Source organism: Stegostoma tigrinum, chromosome 19 (assembly GCF_030684315.1).
Source record: "Stegostoma tigrinum isolate sSteTig4 chromosome 19, sSteTig4.hap1, whole genome shotgun sequence".
NCBI classification, from domain to species: Eukaryota; Metazoa; Chordata; class Chondrichthyes; order Orectolobiformes; family Stegostomatidae; genus Stegostoma; species Stegostoma tigrinum.
Window position 1 is genome coordinate 59,157,416 of NC_081372.1, and position 20,605 is coordinate 59,178,020.

General features: G+C 41.1%; 1 protein-coding gene across 2 annotated transcripts in view; it reads right to left on the reverse strand.

Moving 5' to 3' along the window:
- Positions 1-1,207: 1,207 nt before the first annotated feature.
- Positions 1,208-20,605, reverse strand: part of rtf2 (replication termination factor 2) — a 110,428-nt gene continuing 91,030 nt past the window's right edge. For both annotated transcript variants that reach the window (XM_048550042.2, XM_048550041.2), the window contains 2 exons: positions 17,714-17,803; positions 1,208-2,866 (listed from right to left, as the gene is read on the reverse strand). In XM_048550042.2, the coding sequence (XP_048405999.1) occupies positions 2,655-2,866; positions 17,714-17,803 (302 nt within the window). In that variant the 3' untranslated portion in view covers positions 1,208-2,654. The remainder of the gene's footprint in view (positions 2,867-17,713; positions 17,804-20,605) is intronic.

Genomic DNA, 20,605 nt, shown 5'->3' on the forward strand with positions numbered 1-20,605 from the left:
CATTCAGGAGGGAAATTTCTGCATTTCAGCAGTTGAAGCATGAACAGCTCAACTGGCACTCCAGCAGATGGCACTCTGCTGTCTCACACACACCAACATTTGTCAGAAACAAACTAAAACAGAAACTGCTGGAGGAACTCAGCAGTTCTAGCAGCATCAGGGGATACAGCAAGTTAACATTGAGTCCAGTGACCCTCCTTTACAACTGAAGTCACTGCTAAAAGTCAGTGGACCAGGAGTCAAGTGTTTCCTCTAGACTACTTGGAAAGATGGAATCCAGAAAGGGAGTCTCATTTACACTTTCACTCTGTCCATATATCAAGAAGAGGGCAGCAGATGAAGGGAACCCTTGAAGAGTTCTACGTCAGTGTGTCTTCATGAACAACTGGATTCCTCCCCATAATTGCAAAGCAATTGGCGAGTGACCCACTAGTCTTTACTTAGTACTGGCAACTCAACTCAAACGAACATAAACAAAAGTTGCTGGACAGACTCAGCAGGTCTGGCAGTATCTGTGACGAAAAAAAAGAGTTCATGCTTCAGGTCCGGTGACCCAGTTCTGAGGAAGAGTCACTGAACCCGAAACGTTAACTCTTTTTTCCTTCACAGATGCTGCCAGGCCTGCTGAGCTTTTCCAGCAACTTTGTTGTTGTTCCTGATTTACAGCATCCACAGTTCTTTGTTTTTACTTAATGCAGGAAGTAATCTATTAAATGTGCTTATTGCTCTACTTGGCTGTCTGTAATCTAAAACAGACCTTACTGTGTTGAAAATGACAAGATTCATTGGATAGGACTGCACAACACACCCATCCCGATTAAAATCAACAATTTCAATAAATTGCGCTTTAATACTTCAAAGATGGATATATAATTCAGCCGATCCCAGTCATTACAAAGCAGAAGCACAGGGCTTCATTGCAATGGTTCAGCTAGTGGCATGCCAATTGTACCTGAGAATCAAATGTCTCAGAGCTTTTGATCTGGGTTGCTTTACAGGAGTAAAATAGAGGAAGCACCTACATGTAAAGAACAATTAGCACTCCAGAAACCTGGATAACAGCTGCAACAGGGGAACAGTTACAGATGCTTACAAGCAGACAATAATGTGCAGAGATGGGAAACAGATAAACTTCATTACAATTCAGTTTTAAAACAGAAAATGAATTGTTACACCAAACACAAAATAAAACCGCCATATACTAAGGTCATGCTTTTTGAATAATTTATCTATAAGATCAACAGAATCTATAACAGCAGTAGGTCTAAACTCACTGACCACTTTAGAGCAACCATATAGAAGATAAGGCAGATCAATAGAATCTTTCCATTCAGTTTTATTTCTGTCTTCCATCGGTGACATTCGATCTTTATTTAATGCTACCTTGTGACACACCAGCTGGTCTGGAAATTAAATCTTATCACCAACAATATCATGCATCAGTGCCTTAACATATTCTTCAGATTAATTTTTAAATCAAGGATATGTTCAGTAGATATTAAGAATCCTGTAAGATTAGAATCATATAGGTTTGCAGCAAGGAAACAGGCCCTTTGGCCTGACTGGGACTGGCCTATGCCACCAGTTTTCACAATTTAACTCCTCCCACTTACCTGTATTTGATCCATATCCCTCCAAGCCTATTCCATCCAAGTACCAGTACAAATGTTACTTAAATGACAAAATTGTTCTTGCCTCCACCACTACATCTGGCAGCCCGTTTCAGACACCCCCCACCCTCTGTGAGGAAAAAGTACTCCTCTGGACCTTCTTTCTCCCCTTCCATCCTAAATCTATGCCCTCTAGTTTCAGACTCCCCTATCACGAGGAAATGTTGTTGGCTAATCACCTTATCTATGTCTCTCAGATTTTATTAACCTCTAAGGTCACCCCTTGTTTTCCCCTGAAGAATAGGGGACTGTGTACCAGTCTATCCAGCCTCTCCTTATAAAGGTCATAGAGGCTTAAATTATTTGAACAGAAGGTACATAAGTGTTTGTGATGCCCTAGTCAAGATACCTCCTTCAAACAACTCTACCAATAAAAGACCAAGTGGCTACTTGTCAGAATATAGCTCGGAGGACCTTGGTGAACTATCAGCCCAAAATTGTTGTATTTCACAGTAATTCGTTAGATGTTGGGCCAAGAGAGACACAGTAATGAACTATAGAAAAATTAGCAGTTTTCCTCTACCATTCAGTTCTAATCACCTTGGATATTTACAATAATCTCCATGACAACTGAAAGATTTTGAAAAAGTAATGGCTGTAAGTGGTTTCTTGCTGAGTGACTAGTGCTCACAGTAGAGTACAAAATATGATGCTCAAAAAGAAATTTGGTGAACATTTTAATTTGCCGGTTAGAAATGCCATCAGATATTTGAACAAAGTTATTTCATTTGCACGCTGGATCCTAGCCATCTAGATTTATGTTGCCAGAAAGCACTTGCACCCTTCAAGGTACATTCTTAGCATATGGATTCTGCAGACTTTCAATCACTGGAATAAAGTTAAACAAAGGACAAGCACAAAAAATAATTCAGCTGTAGAATTAACTGCTCCTTTTACGAAGGCAGCATCTAATGACAATAAAGCTAATCCCATCAATTTGTTATCAGGAAAGTCAGGAAAATTTTCAAAGCGTTGTTAGCCATCTCAGTAGTAGTAAGCTGTATGCGTAATCCAGTTGGGTTTTTCCTCCCTTAAGCGCTTGGCTGAGCTATGGGATGTGAAGATGGATTTGTAAGCCTCAGACTTCTCTCCAGTTTCTGTAAGAGGTCGTTTGGTGACGCCAGAAGCAGCTTTACCAGGTTTACCAGCTCTCCCAGCTGCAGTGGATGTGGATGATGATGATGGCTGTGCATTTGCTAGAAAATAAAAACAAATCAAGAAATATTAGTCATTTGCCTTGTATGTCAAAGCAGTAGTTTGTTTTTAAAACCTTCCAAACACTATGTACATTGTGATAAGATTACACTGCTGGACTGATGTACTTAATTTTTACCGTAAATTTCTCCACAATATATTCTGTACCTTTGAACTATTCAGGTGGTTAGTTTGAGCAATTTTTCACCAACGTAACATGCATAAACACACTTCAAATCATGCTGAGTTCTTACACGATCACTGTTAAGCTGCAGAAAGACAGAAGATAGGAACAGGAGTAGACCATTTGACCCCCCTAGCCTGCTCTGCCATTCAATATGATCAGAGCTGATTAAGCTCAGTACCATAATTCCATCCAATCTCCCATATCCCTCGATTCCTTTAGCTGCATCACTTTTGAAACACAATGTTTTGGCCTAAACTACTTTCTGTAGTAGTGAATTCTGCAGGTTCACCATACTCTGGGTGAAGAATTTCCACTCATCTCAGTCCTAAAGTTTACCCCTTAAACAATGACCCTGGTTCTAGACTCCCCACCATTGGTGATATCCTTTCTGTATCTAAACTATCCAGTCCAGTTAGAAATTTTATAGGTTTCTGTGAGAATCCTTCCCTTCATTCTTCTATACACCAGTATATACAACCTAACTGACTCAAATTCTCATGTTAGTTCTGTCATCCAGGAATCAATTTGGTAAACCTTCACTGCACTCCCTCTACAGCAAGAGCATCCTTTCTCAAATAAAGACATCAAAACTGCTTTAACTCTCCAAGTGTGGCCTCTCCAATGCTCTGTAAAATTGCAGCAAGACATCCTTGTTCCTGTACTCAAATCCTCTCTTTACTGCCTGGTACACCTATGCACTTCCTTTCAGCAATTGGTGCACAGGGATATTCAGGTCTCTAAGTACTCCCCTCCTCTCAATTTACAGCCGTTCAAATCATAACCTGTCTTCATATTTTTGGTACCAAAAAGTGGATAATTTCACACTTATCCACAATACACTGCATCTGCCAAACACTGGCCCACTCACTCAACTTGTCCAAATCATGCTGCAATATCTCTGTATCCTCCTCACAGCTCACCCTAACACAAAGTTAGGCTCTGGTTTTATATCAAATTCAAGAAAGGGAATTATTTTCTGAACATTCTGAATGACTTTGACATCTATTGTTGTTTCCTGAAAAACAGCTGAAAACAGTTAAAACAATTTCGTCCTAATGATGTGTTGATCTCTCACTAAATGCAAACACAAAAACCATTTAAATAAAAAGAACTGGATGCTGGAAATCTGAAACGGATACAGAAATAGCTGAAAACACTCAGCAAGTCTGGCAGCATCTCTGGACAGAAAGCAGAGCCAATGTTTTGGGTCCAGTGACCCTCCTTCAGAACTTCATATGAAACTAACTCCAGATATTGGATGAAAGAACTAAGAGCAGGAATAAGTAATTCAGCCCCTTCAGCTTGCTCTGCCATTTAATACAATCACAGTTGATTTCATCTCCAATTTTCTGTCCACCTTCCATAATCCTTCAACGCATCACTAATTAAAAATTTTTCTCCTCAAAATTACTCAAATTCCCTGCATCCACCATACTCTGAGATAGTGAATTCCACAGATGTGATAATTTGATAGAAGCAATTTGCCCACATCTGTTTTAAATCTGCTATCCCTTACTCTAAAACTATGACCCCTCATTCCAGATTGCCTGATCAAACATCCTTTGCAGGTCTAGAGATAATGGGAACTGCAGATGCTGGAGAATTCCAGGATAATAAAATGTGAGGCTGGATGAACACAGCAGGCCAAGCAGCATCTCAGGAGCACAAAAGCTCCTGAGATGCTGCTTGGCCTGCTGTGTTCATCCAGCCTCACATTTTATTATCCTTTCTATGTCTACTTTGTCAATCTCCTTTACCATCTTAAATACCTCAATTAGGTTTCCTCTCATTCTTCTAAACTGTACTGAATATAGCCCTAAAAACTGCTCAATCTCTCATAAGACAAACATTGCATTAAAACCAATCCAGGATTAAAGAAATTAAAGGGACTTTGATAGTCTGAAATCTATAAAAGAGTACAAGCAGCAAATAACATGAGCGTAGCCTAACTTATTGCATGGTGAAGAATAATAGTACAAATTTCATGGACTGAGTGGCATATATCTAACTGGTATATGATTTCAATAACCTGGCCTCCAACTTCAGCATCAAGGGTTTAAAAAAATTGAGGTTTGTTTATGCTGCATAGAACCTACACCAGGTAAAAACATTAGGTTCTATTCAGTGGCATCCAAAGCAAATACAGCTAATCAAATAAACATGCCCGGCTCAAACAAAAATAGCTGACACTTTTCAATTAAAATTTTCGATTGAAGTGTACACAGATTTTCTATTGAAAAGTTAATGCAAACTTTGGCAAGAAATTACAAATTTTAACAATTTTAACAGTAATTTTAACACAAGCGAAGTATTTGGAATGGGTATTGATTGATCTAATAGGTGATCATTTGAGAGATTTTGTGTTTGAAGAGGCAGCAAGGATTCAAGATTTTAAAAAAACATTCCTGTGTAAACATATAAACACCGATCTCTACAGTGATGCATTCATTATCTTTATCATTTTTGGTCTGGAATTGCAAGTTGAAGGTGACTTTTGGCTTTTATTAAAAAAGGAAAAGCAGAAAATATTTATGGGATCTGCCCAAAAAACAAAAGTTAATATTTATTTACAGGACCTGCCCTGGAAGGTAATGGTTGATTATTGTTCAAAGAACACTGTTGACAACAGAACTATGTTGTACTACAAGATAACAAAGTGTGGAGCTGGATGAACACAGCAGGCCAAGCAGCATCTTAGGAGCACAAAAGCTATTTACATTGTACTACAAGGCTGGCAAATGTTTGAATGTTATAAAAGGGCCATCACAGGTAGGCTGGTGCTGACCAAAAAGAGAAAATGGGTTGAACAGCATTACCAGAGGTTGCAGTTGTGAAATTTGGCTGTAAGGAGTTTTGGTTCCTCACTAGTTATCTGCCCATTACTAACCCAGTGGAAGGTTCAGCATTAAATCACAACAGAAATCACAGAAGCTGATATTTCACTCTTTACATCAGGATCACAGATTGAACGTACTACTACTACAGGTGAGATTAGCTAACCCAGAAAAGCCAAAAAACAATCAACGTGCGAGCAAATTACTGCAAATGCTGGAATGTGTACTGAAAACAGAGTGTGTTGGAAATCACAGCAGGTGTGGCAGCATCCGTGAACAGACAATAAGCCAATGCTGTGAGGCTAGAGACATGAGAAGTTGTTGGCGGATAGGATCAGGGTAAACCCTAAGGCTTTCTATAGGTATTTAAGGAACAAAAGAAAGATTAGGCCCAATCAAGGATAGTAGTGGTAAGTTGTGTGTGGAGTCAGATGAGATAGGGGAAAGCACTAAATGAATATTTTGCAACAGTATTCACTCTAGAAAACGACAATGTTGTCTAGGAGAATACTGAGATACAGGCTACTAAACTAGGTGGGATTGACGTTCACAAGGAAGAGGTATTAGAAATCCTTCAGAGGGTGAAGATAGATAAGTCCCCTGGGCCAGATGAGATTTATCCTCTGACCCTCTGGGAAGCTAGGGAGGAGATTGCCGAGCCTTTGGCATTGATCTTTAACTCGTCATTGTCTACAGGAATAGTGCCAGATGACTGGAGGATAGCAAATGTGGTTCCCCTGTTCAAGAAGGGGAGTAGAGACAACCCTGGTAATTATAGACCAGTGAGCCTTACCTCAGTTGTTGGTAAAGTGTTGGAAAAGGTTATAAGGGATAGGATTTATATTCATCTAGAAAAGAATAAACTGATTAGGGATAGTCAGCACGCTTTTGTGAAGGCAAGGTCGTGCCTCACAAACCTTATTGAGTTCTTTGAGAAGGTGACCAAACAGGTAGATGAGAGTAAGCCGGTTGATGTGGTGTATATGGATTTCAGCAAGGCGTTCCATAAGGTTCCCCACAATAGGCTATTGTACAAAATGCGGAGGTATGGGATTGTGGGAGATATAGCAGTTTGGGTCAGAAATTGGCTTGCTCAAAGAGGGTGGTAGTTGATGGGAAATGTTCATCCTGGAGACCAGTTACTAGTGGTGTACCGCAAAGGTTGGTGTTGGGTCCACTGCTGTTTGTCATTTTTATAAATGACCTGGATGAGGGCGTAGAAGGATGGGTTAGTAAATTTGCAGACGACACTAAGGTCGGTGGAGTTGTGGATAGTGATGAAGGATGCTGTAGGTTGCAGAGAGACATAGATAAGCTGCAGAGCTGGGCTGAGAGGTGGCAAATGGAGTTTAATGCAGACAAGTGAGGTGATGCACTTTGGTAGGAGTAACCAGAAGGCAAAGTACTGGGCTAATGGTAAGATTCTGGGTAGTGTAGATCAGCAGAGAGATCTCGGTGTCCATGTACACAGATCCTTGAAAGTTGCCACCCACGTTGACAGGGCTGTTAAGAAGGCATACAGTGTTTTAGCTTTTATTAATAGAGGGATCGAGTTCTGGAACCAAGAGTTTATGCTGCAGCTGTACAAAACTCTGGTGTGGCCGCACTTGGAGTATTGTGTACAGTTCTGGTCACCGCATTATAAGAAGGATGTGGAAGCTTTGGAAAGGGTGCAGAGGAGATTTACTAGGATGTTGCCTGGTATGGAGGGAAGGTCTTACGAGGAAAGGCTGAGGGACTTGAGGCTGTTTTCATTAGAGAGGAGGAGGTTGAGAGGTGACTTAACTGGAACATATAAAATAATTAGAGGGTTAGATAGGGTGGATAGGGAGAGCCTTTTTCCTAGGATGGTGACGGCGAGCATGAGGGGGCATAGCTTTAAATTGAGGGGTGAAAGATATAGGGCAGATGTCAGAGATAGTTTCTTTACTCAGAGTAGTAAGGGAATGGAACGCTTTGCCTGCAACGGTAGTAGATTTGCCAACATTACGTACATTTAAGGCGTCATTGGATAAGCATATGGACGTACATGGGATAGTATAGGTTAGATGGGCTTGAGATTGGTACGACAGGTCGGCACAACATCGAGGGCCGAAGGGCCTGTACTGTGCTGTAATGTTCTATGTTCTAGATGACTCTTCATCAGAGCCAGCTGATGCCAACCTATGGCACGCAGAGTGGAATTTAAATTTTGCACCATCGCTTCCAATTTAAAAAAAAGAGGATTCAAAACAAAATTGATCACAAGCTATCTAATATTATAAGAGAGATTTAAAATTTGTTTCAAATTGGAGATTCAAACCCAAATTGCTGCTAAGCTTCACTTCTTTCACTGCACTTCACATTTACATCTACATAGAAATATACATTAAAAACGCATGTACATAAATAACTAATCAATGTAAATAACTGGTACTTGTTAACCCATCGGATGGCTCTACCTCCCTCTCCTCCTCCTCCGACTGCATGGCTGCACGAACACAGCCAACGGACTCCCTCTACCAGAATGTTCCATCAGCTTCGCACACACACTCTGGCCGTTAACAGATGGTCTCCCTCACCTCCTGCTTGAATTTTTAAATTTTTTTGTACCAAAGATGGTAAAGAATTGTATTTTACAAATGTACTTTTTTTCACGTCTTTTAACCTGCCCCTCTGCCCACCACCGCCAAAGACGGGGATCTTTACTCGACCGATGGATGTAACTGGAGGTCTGAGATTTTACTGCTTGCACTGTCCCCTTTCTTTTTAAAACAAGACACTATCGGAGGAGAGGTCTTAACTATTAAAAGGTCTGCGTTTCTTAGCCTCAGAGTGGGAGTAGGTGGTAAGGTCACACTGCGAGGCCTGGTACTCAGGCTACTTCCCCAGCCTCTTGGGTCTAACGGGATTGGTGTGCTTTCTTTGCAAAAGAATTACTTTTAAAAGAAGTTGAACAGAATCATGGAACATATTAAGATAGATGACTAAAAGCTCAATCAAATAAGGAGATTTTAAAGATATTTACTGGAGGATATAGGGATTCAGCTTTCAGGGATGAGACAGTTATGGGTATAGGTGGCTACCCATAGCTGGGCAAAGGAAATCAGGGATATGCAAAAGATCAGAAAATTTCTCATTACATTTTTGCATGTGACCAAATCTTCTTTACATAGGTTTAAGCCTAATCATCGTAATCTAGCTGGTCTCGCCTCATCTGATGCCCACACATTGCTGCCAAGTAGAGCTGTTGGGAGCCCAGGTCAAAGTTAACTTAATTCTTTGGTTCTTGTTGCCAGAGGAAGCAAGTATTGTTTAATAATCATTAAGCACTTTGCAAACTTATTAAGCTTCAGCACAGCTCTTTTTGCTCTGTTTCTGAGTGTCAAAATTCAGCCACTTTATGAATTTTGTTTTATTGAGAGATTGAGCGAGGCTACAGAAGGATTTGGACAGGTTAGGGCAGGGGGCAAAGATGTGACAGATGGAATACATCATGGGAAAGTGTGAGGTCATGCGCATTAGTAAAAATGATAAAAGCTTTGACTATTTTCTAAATGGGGAGAAAATTCAGAAATCTGAAGTGCAAAGAGAGTTGGGAGTTCTGGTCCAGGATTCTCTCAAGGTAAACTTGCAGGCTGAGTCAGTAGTCAGGAAGGAAAATGCAATGTTGGCATTTATTTTGAGAGGACTTGAATATAAAAGCAGGGACGTACTAGTGAGGCTTTAAGCCTGTCAGGCCACATTTGGAGTTTTGTACACAGTTTTGGGCCCCATATCTCAGGAAAAATGCACTGACCTTGGAGTGGGTTCAGAAGACATTCACAAGAATGATCCCAGGAATGAAAAGCTTAACATATGAGGAATGTTTGAGGACTCTGGGTCTATACTTGCTGGAGTTTAGAAGGATGAGGGGGGACCTAATTGAAACTTAGAGAATACTGTATGGCCTATACTGTATGGCCTCGACAGAGCTGATATTGGGAAGATGTTTCCATTGATAGGGCAGACTAGCACCAGACGGCACAGCGACAGAGCAAAGAGAAGACCTTTAGATCGGAGATAAGGACAAATTTCTTCAGCCAGAGAGTGGTGCATCTATGGAATTCACTCTCACAGAAGGCTGTAGAGGCCAGGTCATTGAGTACATTTAAGACAGAGATAGACAGGTTCTTGATTATCAAGGTGATCAAGTGTTCATGGGGAGAAAGTGGAAGAATGGGGTTGAGAAACTTATCAGCCATGAATGGTGGAGTAGACTCGATGGGCTGAATGGCCTAATTTCTATGTTTTATGGTCTAACTAGACTCAAAATTAACTCTGCTTTCTGTCTGCAGATGCTGCCCAACCTCCTGAGCTCCTCCACCAATTGCTGCTTTTGTTTCATTTCTAATATATTATTATTACACCAATTAAACTGCAAGGTAGAGTCTGTAATTACGTCACAGTTGAGAATGATCAGTCCTTCAGTCACTGGAACAGAATCTCAGAAAGACGGCACAGTTAACTGCAAATTTCTGTTCACAGCTTAAACAGTTTGTTCCCATCTTCATTGACATTCTTGTAGAAAGTTCACTGATTACTGGACTGCCAACCTAACCTGCCTGCAGATTAAATTTCAGAATGAGATAAAAGGCATATTCACTGTGCATGTCTGTTCCATCCTTTTTATATGTTTAGACAATTTGATCTGCTCATTGCCAATAACAGCCATTTGGACTGGTCACTGACAGCAGTTTGACTTTATGGCAGAAATGTTAGTATAACAATGGCAGAAACTATCAGGTTACTACATAGGCCAGCCAATGGTGCAAAGGGCATCAATAAACCAAACAGGTAATTTGCAAATGAGAGATACAGGCTTGCACTGGATTACATTTTTGAAGTTAGTATACAGAAGGATCCAGACCATGCGAGAATTTTGTTACATTTCTACAGAGGAGAAAACAAACTAAGTGGAAAATGAATCAACAGAATAAAAGAGACTGTCAAAAACAAAGGATTAAAGAAACATCTAAAGATCCAGAATCTGATGTAATGATTATTTCTGAGAGTGTGCACCTGTTTGGAGGGGGCAGAGGGGTGAGGCAAGAGCGGGTAAGACAGTAATATCAGCTACATGGGTAGACGTCAGAGAATTGGTAGCAAGCACCAAAAGAAGCATTTCAAAAACAAGTTGACAGATCATTGACAGCAGAATAAGCTTCAGAATGAAAGTGAACATTGACAGAACTAACATTAGTATTTCAAAAACAGCAAAAGGCATTCATATTTGTAGAATGAAGACAATTAGTGCAAAGATTCAAGAGCAAATTCTTCTAGATACAAGATGCAGCAAATAAAAGAAGAATAGCAATTGAAAAGACAGTATTTTGAAAGAGACATTTGCTAGCTAGAAAGTTGAATGAAGAATTGAAAAAGCACCTTATAAAGAACCTGATTTGGAGTTTTGATTTGTATGGATGTCAGACTTGGACCTTTCTGAAGGAGGACACCAACACGCTGAATAGCTTTCAAATATGGGTTTGGAGAAGAATGGAATGGATCAGCTTGGAGGAAAAAATAAAAGAAATGCTGCGGAGAATGGATGAAAGTAGTTGTTTGTGGAACGTAATTAGGAAAAGGCAGAGAAATTGGTTAAAGCACTATTTTAAGAAACAGTTGTAAGAGAAGTGAAAGAGGGAAGATAAAAGGAAGAGAAAATTAATACTGGATGGCTTGAAAACTGAAGGACATTATTGACAAATACAACATGCATACAAACAAGAACATGGTAGGTGACTGGCCGTTCAAGTCTATTCTGCTATTCAGTAAGAACATGACTGATCACATTTTAACCTTAACTCAATATTGCTGCATTCCCCAATAACCTTTCAACCCTTTGGTAATCATTAATCTATTTATCCTTGCATTAAAAACATTTAAAGGTTCTACATCCACTACGTTTTGATGGCTGCAACATAGGCCCCTCCAGCCAGAGCTCATCTGCTCCTCCCACTCTTCTTTCTCTTCCCATTTCTTCCTCCCGGTGTCTATTTTTCCTTCTTCTCCTTTTTCTGTTCTTCCCTTTGACTCCCAGCCTTCAATGATGACTTCCAGCCTCCAGCAACCTCCAGCGAGGAGTGACAATCCCCAGCCTGGTTCAGCAGCTTCCTGTGAGAGTTGGCATCCTTCCAGCCTCCCGGCATTGGCATGACATCTTCCCAGTCTCTCAGCATGGAGTGTTGCTCTGGCATAGACTGACAACCCCCCGGCCTGGTGCAGTGGCCTCTTGGCAAGGCATGGTAACCTTCTGGTCTCCAGCAGCGGCCTCCCGCTGTGGCATGTTGTTGGCGTGATGTGAAACCAGGGCCTGGTGCACAGTGGAAGCTAAGTACCAACCTCATGGACTGTACTGAACTCTTTTGTAATGCTGGATATTTCACTTCTGTAACAAATCTTGTGACAAGAACAGCTATGCCTAGGTTCTTTTGTACACAAGTCAGCGCTGTAATTGATGGTATATAAACTTTTCACATTGCCCTTTACATATTTGCGATGGTAAAGGTTATTTTATTCAATTTTATTTTGAGAAAGGGAATTTCAAATGTGCACAATCTTCAGAAAGAAAAAAAATGCTACCTCATTTCTTACATAGTGGGCCAATTATATTCAAATGACGCCTTGCTTGAAACTCTCCCACAACAGGAAACACCCTTTCAACATCCACCCAATCAAATCCTCACAAGTCTATGTTTCAATTAAGTCACCTCTGACTCTAAATGCCAGAAGATACAGGCTTAGCTCATCTTGCCTGTCCTCATAAGGTAGTCAATTCACTCCAGGTATTAGTGTAGTAAACCTCCTCTGAACTGCTTCCAATGCATTAACATGCTTCCATAAGTCCGGTAATCAGTCCTGTGCACAGTACTGCAGACAGTCTCTCAAACATCCTGTCGAACAGAAGTATAATAGCCCTAGTCTTGCATTCAATTCCCCTTGCAATAAGCTATAACATTCTATTAGCTCTCCTGATTACTTCCTGTCCCTGCACTTTAATCTTCTGTGATTTATACATGAGGATATCCAGATTTTTCTCATCTCAGAGCCTTGCAACATTTCACTGTTTGGATAATATGCTTTTCTTTCCTTCTACCAAAACAGACAATTTTACACTTTCCCACACTGTGTGGGGAAATTGCATTTGCAAGACCTATGTTTACTCACTTGACCAATCTATATTCGTTTGAAGGCTCATGTCTTCAGCACAATTTATCTATCTTTGCGTCATCAGCAAATTTAGCCACAGCTACAGTCCATTCATCTAAATTATTTAACTTGCTAATAGTCAAAGCTCCAGTGCTGACCCATGACAGAGCACTTGACACACCCTGTCAACCTGAAGCAGACTTGTCTGTTTTTACCGTCTGCTTCCTGTTGGCACCCATCCTTCTTTATGTGCTCTGCCTGATTACCTTGAACTTATCTAAGTGCCCTTCTACAACTTCTTCAAAAGTAGCTTCTAACCATTTCTCAGTGAGAAATGGTAAGCTAACAAAACCTGTAGTTTCCTGCTTTCTGGGTCCCTGCCTGTCAATAAAGGAGTCACATTGGCTATTTTTCAGTCTAAAGGAGTCTTTACTGAATCTAATGAGCTTTGGAAAATGAAACCAAAGCACCAACTATCTCATTAGCTACTTCTTTCAAGATCCTAAAATGAAATCCATCAGGTCCTGGTGACTTGACAGTTCGCAGTCCTAACAATTTACTCACTACTACTCCCTGGGTATCAGTAATTTTCTTGAGTTCCCTTCTTTCAATTCCTGATTCACAGCTATTTCCAGGACGCTACTTGTATAGTCTAGCGAAGCAAAATAGCTATCCAATTCATTTTTTAAAAATTCATTCACGGGATGAGGGCATTGTTGACTAGGCACATTTACTGCCCATCCGCAATCACCCAGAGGGCAGTTAAGAGACAACCACATTGCTGTGGGTCTGGAGTCACATGTCGGCCAGACTAGGTAAGGATGGCAGTTTCCTTCCCTGAAGGACATTAGTGAACCAGATGGGTTGTTCTGACAATCGACAATGGGTTCACTGTCATCATTAGGTTCTTAATTCCAGATATTTTATTAAATTCAAGTTCTATCGTCTGCCACGGCAGGATTCAAACCTGGGTTACTGGATTAACAGTCCAGTGATCATACGACTAGGCTACTGCCTCCCCTCACTTCCAGACATTTCTAAAAGACCAACATTTCTACAAGGCCAACATTTACTTGGTTAAATTTTTGCTTTAAGTGTCTAAAGAAACTTCTTCTGTTATTATATTTTTGGCATAATATTTATATTATATTTTTCATACTCTTAATTCTGCCTTACTTAGTCTTTTAGTAGTACTTGTTTTTTTTTAAACATTCTGTCCAAACCTCTGACCTGCCACCTATCTTTCAGCCTGATACCATCTTTATCCTTCTTAGTCCACCACAGGTGATAGATGTATCCCTCAGAATTTTTAATTTGGCAGAATGTATCTATGCCATACCATCTGCAATAACCCCTTAAAAGTTTGTGCCACTGTATCGCGATTGAGCAATCCCTTAACCAAATTTGCCAGGTCATTTTTGCTAGCTCTGTTTGCATGCCCTCATAACTGCCCTTGTTTAAAATCAATTGTAGTCTTGGAGCACACTTCTCCAAACTTTATCTAAAATTCAAAAATATTATGATCGTTGTTACCAAGAGATGCTTTCACTATGAAGGTCAGTGATTATTCCTACTTTGTTGGTCAAAACCAGGTCTCTCATTGTCGCTCCGAGACATCAAGCTTTCCTGCTCCTCTGATGCTGCTTGGCCTGCTGCGTTCATCCAGTTTCACACCGTGTTATCTCTCAGTCTGCTCTCTTTTTGGTGCCATAACTTACTGGTATAAGAAAGTGTCCCATAAACATTTAATGAATTGCTTCTTTCGACTACTTTTTAAACCATTTGATTTCTCCAGTCTACATGTAGATTAAAATTCCCCTTGATAACTGTTTATCATTATTTCTTCCTTGGCACTCTGTCCTACAAGGTGGTTACTGTTATGAGGCCACAATTCCCAAAACAGACCTCTTGCCTTTATCAATCCTCATCTCTATCTAGGCTGCTTCCATATTCCGGTTTCCCGAATTCCGGTAATCCCATTTCATTGTGCAAATGTTATCTTTAATTAACAAGGTCACACTCCTAACCTTTCCTAGCTTCCTGTCTTTCCTAGTGTCACACACCTTTCATTATTCAGGTCCAACTCTAGGTTATCTACAGTCACATCTGTCATGGTCGCTAAATGGTAATTACTTATCTCAATTTGAGCTACGAGTTCATTTGTTTTGTTTTGAATGCTACATGAATTCAAATACAGTACCTTAAGTTTTGTCCTTTATTTCTGTAATGTCTCATTGGCTAATTTCTCTGAGACATACATTCTCTGTCACTCAGTTTTATTCATTCATGGGATGAGAACGTTGCCGGCTAGGTAGCATTTAATGCTCATCCCTAACTGCCCAGGGAGCAGTAAAGAGTCAACCACACTGCTGTGGGTCTGGAGTCACATGTAGACCAGACCAGGAAAGGATGGCAGTTTCCTTCCCCCAAAGGACATTAGTAAACCAGATGGGTTTTTCCAACAATTGACAACAGATTCATGTCCATCATTAGATTCTTAATTGCAGATATTTTATTCCACCACCTGCTGTGGCAGGAATTGAACCAGTGTTCCCAGAATGCTATCTGGGTCTCTGGATTAACAGTCCAGCGATACCACTGCGTCTTTGGGTCCTCCTGTCACTGTCTGTTTATTTCATAATGTTTAAAATATTTACATTCATTCCTTCCTCGGTGGCATTTTCCCCATTTTTGATTCACCACAACTTCCCACACTTGGGCCCTGGCCCTCTATATTTAGTTTAAAACCCATTCTACTTTCCTAGTTCACAAATTTACCAGTACGGGTTAGGTATAAATTATCCCAGTGCTACAAACACCACACTGCACAGTGTTGGTGCCAGTGTCCCACAAACCAGAGCTCACCTTTTCCCACACCAGTCTTTCAGCAACACATTCATCTAACTTGATTTACCCTATGCCAATATGCATGCAGATCAGAGATTGTGCTCCTTAATTTTGTGTCTAGCTCCTCATATTGGCTATGCAGACCCTCTTTCCAAGTTCTACCTTTGTCATTAGTGTGCACACAGACTATGATTGCTGGATCCTCTCCCTCCCACTGCAAGCTCTTCTCCAACCCAGAATCATGGCACCAGGCAAATAGCACAGCTGTCTGTACTCACTCTCTTTGCTGCAGAGAACAGTTTCAAGTCCCCCGACTCTGTTGTCTCCCACTAGTGTCACATTCTGTTTTGATGGCTTTATGTATTTGATTTAATTTACTGCAGTCAAATGTATCCAAGTACAGTGAAAAGCTCTGTTTTGTGAGCAGTGCTGGCAGATCATAGAGTGCTCAGACAGAGCAAGGAACAGAAAGTTACAGCTGCACACTAGGTGCACAAAGCAAGATCAACATTATTTGAAGTTAGAGATCTATTCAACAGTCTAATAATGGCAGAGAAGCTGTTCTTGAACTGACTGACACGTGTGTTCAAGTTTCTGTATCTTCTACCTGATGGAAGAGATTGGAAGACAGCATTAACGGGTTGTGAACGGTCTTTGATGATGTGGCCAGCCTTTCCGCAGCGAGAAATAGCCTGGCATCGTCATTTCACTCATCCAGCCCACAGTTCTCACTCTCACCGAAACATGCTGAACCTCAAACTTGTTTGACAATTGCAGAGGTGGACACTTCTGTTCCCTTGGTGCACTAACCTGCCTCACTTACAGTCACAGCCTGCTGTCCCTGACCATCGCCCATAGTAGAACAATCTATCCATAGATGTAACTGCCTCCAGTTATGAGGAATCCAGGTAAGCTCCCTGCTCCCTGATGCATCGCAGTGTCTGTACCTGCAGTTCAGCCTCCAGCTCAAACTAAGACAAACCTGCTCAAACATCAAACACTTACTAGAGATGTCTGCCCGGAATCACAACGGTATTGTTGAGCAGGGGCATACTGCAATTTTGACACACAAATGCCATTTTTAATAAGGTAATTAATTATTTAGTTATATTATTCACACACTGCTGCCTTTTATACATTATATTAACTTTACCGATGTGTACATAGTGTTAAAGCTGGAGCATACAGTTGGCTTCAAGCAATTAACAAATACCCAGTTTTGATCAAAAAGTATCTGAGACAGGTCTTGACTTAATGTTTGTTTTGATCGTCCTAACTTCAATTCCTCCTATTTTAATACCGGCCAATGAACTTAAAGGCTTTGGGACGTCACTCGTTTCTTTCTCACTGTGATACTGACCGCAGGACACTCTTGCCAGTTGGCTTTGCTGCAATATTGACTGCAGACCACCTTCACCATGAGGCTGACTGCAGATCACACTTGGTAGTCTCGCCCCAATGAAATAAAAATGGCATGAGATAGAAATATCAAAGGTCAACAGCAAGACAAAGATCATGTTTGGGCAGAGCACACACGCCTTTGCATTCTTGAGACCAGAGCAAGTCGACACAGGTGCGAACTCATAACTTTGCCCGGAAATTCTTAACATAATGAGTGGCCAAAACTTTGGGATGAACCATGGTGACGATTAAAGAAATTGTTTAAGAAATTATTAGAGACCCAGGTAAAAAAAATTTGACTGCAAGGTGAAGAAACACTGATTGCAAGTGAACTCACTACTGTTTATGTCAACAGCTGGATTTGAATCCTTGTCTCTAGGTATGACAATCATAGCTGAAACACACAAACTAACCTGCACTTGAAGAACTCGAAAATCCATTCAGCATCGTATCAATGGCTACTTTAGTTTCTTTGGGTTTCTGGATGGATGACCCCGCAATTTCTAATTAAAAAGTAAAGGAAGCAATGAGGGAACTGAATCCTCAGAATGAAAACGAGAAACAGAAGTGATATATTCGAGTCCAGAATATGAACCAAAACACTGACACAAATAAAATGGGAAAAATAAACTACTGTGCTTCGTTACGGGCCATGCTCCCGAATGCATGGGTACAAGGGAGGCCACAAAGTGAGAAAACTAAATCTACTCTTCGATCTGCTTTAATTGCTGTAGATTAGGTGAAATAAGTGAAAAACAGGTTATCGACAAATGAGAAAGACCAGACACTATATTGACATGCTGAGTTTTGAGAAGCAAATTTCCAACAATTCAAACATTTCCTGTTGCTATACACAATATTATATGTATTCCATTAGAATTATCCCAACTCCAACAATCAGAGTCCGAGCAGGCAGCACAGAGAACGCAGGTGGGCAGCATGAAATGAGCAGCATGAAGCAAGGGGGAGCAAGAAAGCAAGAGAGCATGAGGGGGAGTGAACGAGTGACAAAGGAGAGGACGGATGAGCAGGCAGGTGGTGCAGAGAGGACATTTACAAGCAGAAGTGTCAAGTGGATGGTCCATCCCAGCCTCTTGATGTGTTCCTCAGCAGAACAGGGGCCAGTCTTCAATCAATTTGATTCACTCCATGTGATAAAATAAAAGAGTTGGGTGGAGGTACTAGATGCTGCTAAGGCCTCAGGAACTGATATATCCTGGCAATAGTGAAGATCATTTGGTACACAAACAGGACAAAATCAATTGGCCAATTCCCATCAATCTGCTCTCCATCCTCAGTAAAGTAATGGAAGATGTCATAGACAGTGTTATCAAGCAGCTCTTACTCCGAAGCAACCTGTTCATTGACACTTGGTTTGGGTTTTCACATGCACTCAGCTCCTGGTCTCATTACATTATTGGTCTAAACGCAAAGATCTGAACTGAAGAGTGGAGTGCGGGCGATTGTCCTTGACATCACGACAGCATTTGATAAGGTGTGGCAACAAGAGGCCTGCACAAATCTGGAGTCAACGGGAACCTATGCAAAATTCTCTTAGTTGGAGTCACACTTTGTGCAAAGGGACATAGTTGTGGTTGCTGGGGGTCCGTCATCTCAGCTTCAGGATATCTCTGCAGAATCACAGGGTAGCACTCTGGGCCCAACCATCTTCAGTTGCTTCAATAATTACATTGCTCCCTCATAAGTTCTGAGATGAAGAGGCGATTGCATAATTTCAGCATCATTCGCAACTTCTCAGATACTGAAGTAGTCCATGCTCAAACGTAAGTACTATTCATGCAACAAGCACCAAGGACCATCTCCAACAAGAGAATCTATCCATCACTTCTTGACATTCAAAGGCATTATCATTACTGAATCTTCTACTATCAACATTGGGGGGGTGCAGGGGTTGGGGGGGGGGGGGGGGGGGGGGGTAGAGAAGGTGGTTTCAGAAGACGAGCAGGGTCGGACAAGGAGGGATCCAGAACAGGAGGAGGGGGCAAGAGGATGGAGGAGGGAGAGAACAGGCAGGAAGTGTGGGAAGCAGGGGAGAGTGTGAGGCCATGAGCAAGTGGGAAGGAGAGAGCACACGGCATTGAGGGGAAGGGGTGGGGGAAAAAGAGGCTGTGAGGGGATGGGGGAAGAAAAGGCATAATAAACAGAACAGGAATGGGGTAGCAATACAAGAGAGAGGAAGGCTGCAATGGGATACTGTACCCACATCCAGCACTTTCTCTGGCAGTTCATTCCACATACAGAGACTGGCTTGTGTAAAAACGTTGCCCCTCATGTCCTTTTTATATTTTTTGCTTCTCACTTTAAAAGTACAGCCCCTAGGTTCAAATTCCCTCACCCTAGGTAAAAGACCCTTGTCATCGACCTTATCTGTGCCCCTCATGATTTTATAAACCTCTCTCACGTCACCTTTCAACCTCTCATGCTCCAATGAGTAGTAGTCCCGGGCTTTCCAGTCTATTTTTATATCGGGCCTAATGTGGCTTCACAACTACAGCCATGTGATTGACTCTTAACTGCTCTCTGGAATAGTCAAGCTACAAAGGAGAAACTATTTTAACCCTATCAGCAAAGAAATGTTCAAAGTGGAAATTTGAAAATTCTGAAAACACCGAGGTAATGAATTCCCTGCAAATGAATATGGAATCTCTATTTTAAGACTACATAGGTTCAGGAGCTACTATATGGGCGAATATAGTGGGTGCTCCTGTTGCAATGAATAATTGTCAATTGATAATTAAATCTAACATTGAGACCTGAGATATTAGCTGGTTAAAATCATCCAGCTTTGTGCAAATGGTGATGGAAATGCATCAGCTGTGACTTCATTAATCTGTGCAAGGGTAGCAGCATTTTGTATGTAGAAGTGTGCATCTGGTACTTTGGCAGAAAAGTTCAGCAGATCTGGGGCAGAGAAATCAGAGATAACATTTTGGGTCCATTAACTCCTCCCCTATTTATCCCCCAGTTCTGAGGAAGGGTCACTGGATCTGAAACATCAACTCTATTTCTCCTCCACAGATGCTAACAGATTTGCTGAGATTTTCCAGCAATTTCTGTTCTGGTTTTGATTTCCAGCACCCAGGGTCTTCTCGATTTTTACTTTGACAGAAAATGTTGCTGACTTATTAGCGGTTAGCTCAGATTTCTGGATAGCTGGTTTGCAATAGTCACACCAACAGCATGGGTTCAATGCTCAAACAAACACAGAATGCTGGAGAAGCTCAGCAGGTCTGGCAGTATCCCTGGAGACAGAAACACCGTTAATATCACGAGTCTGGTATAAT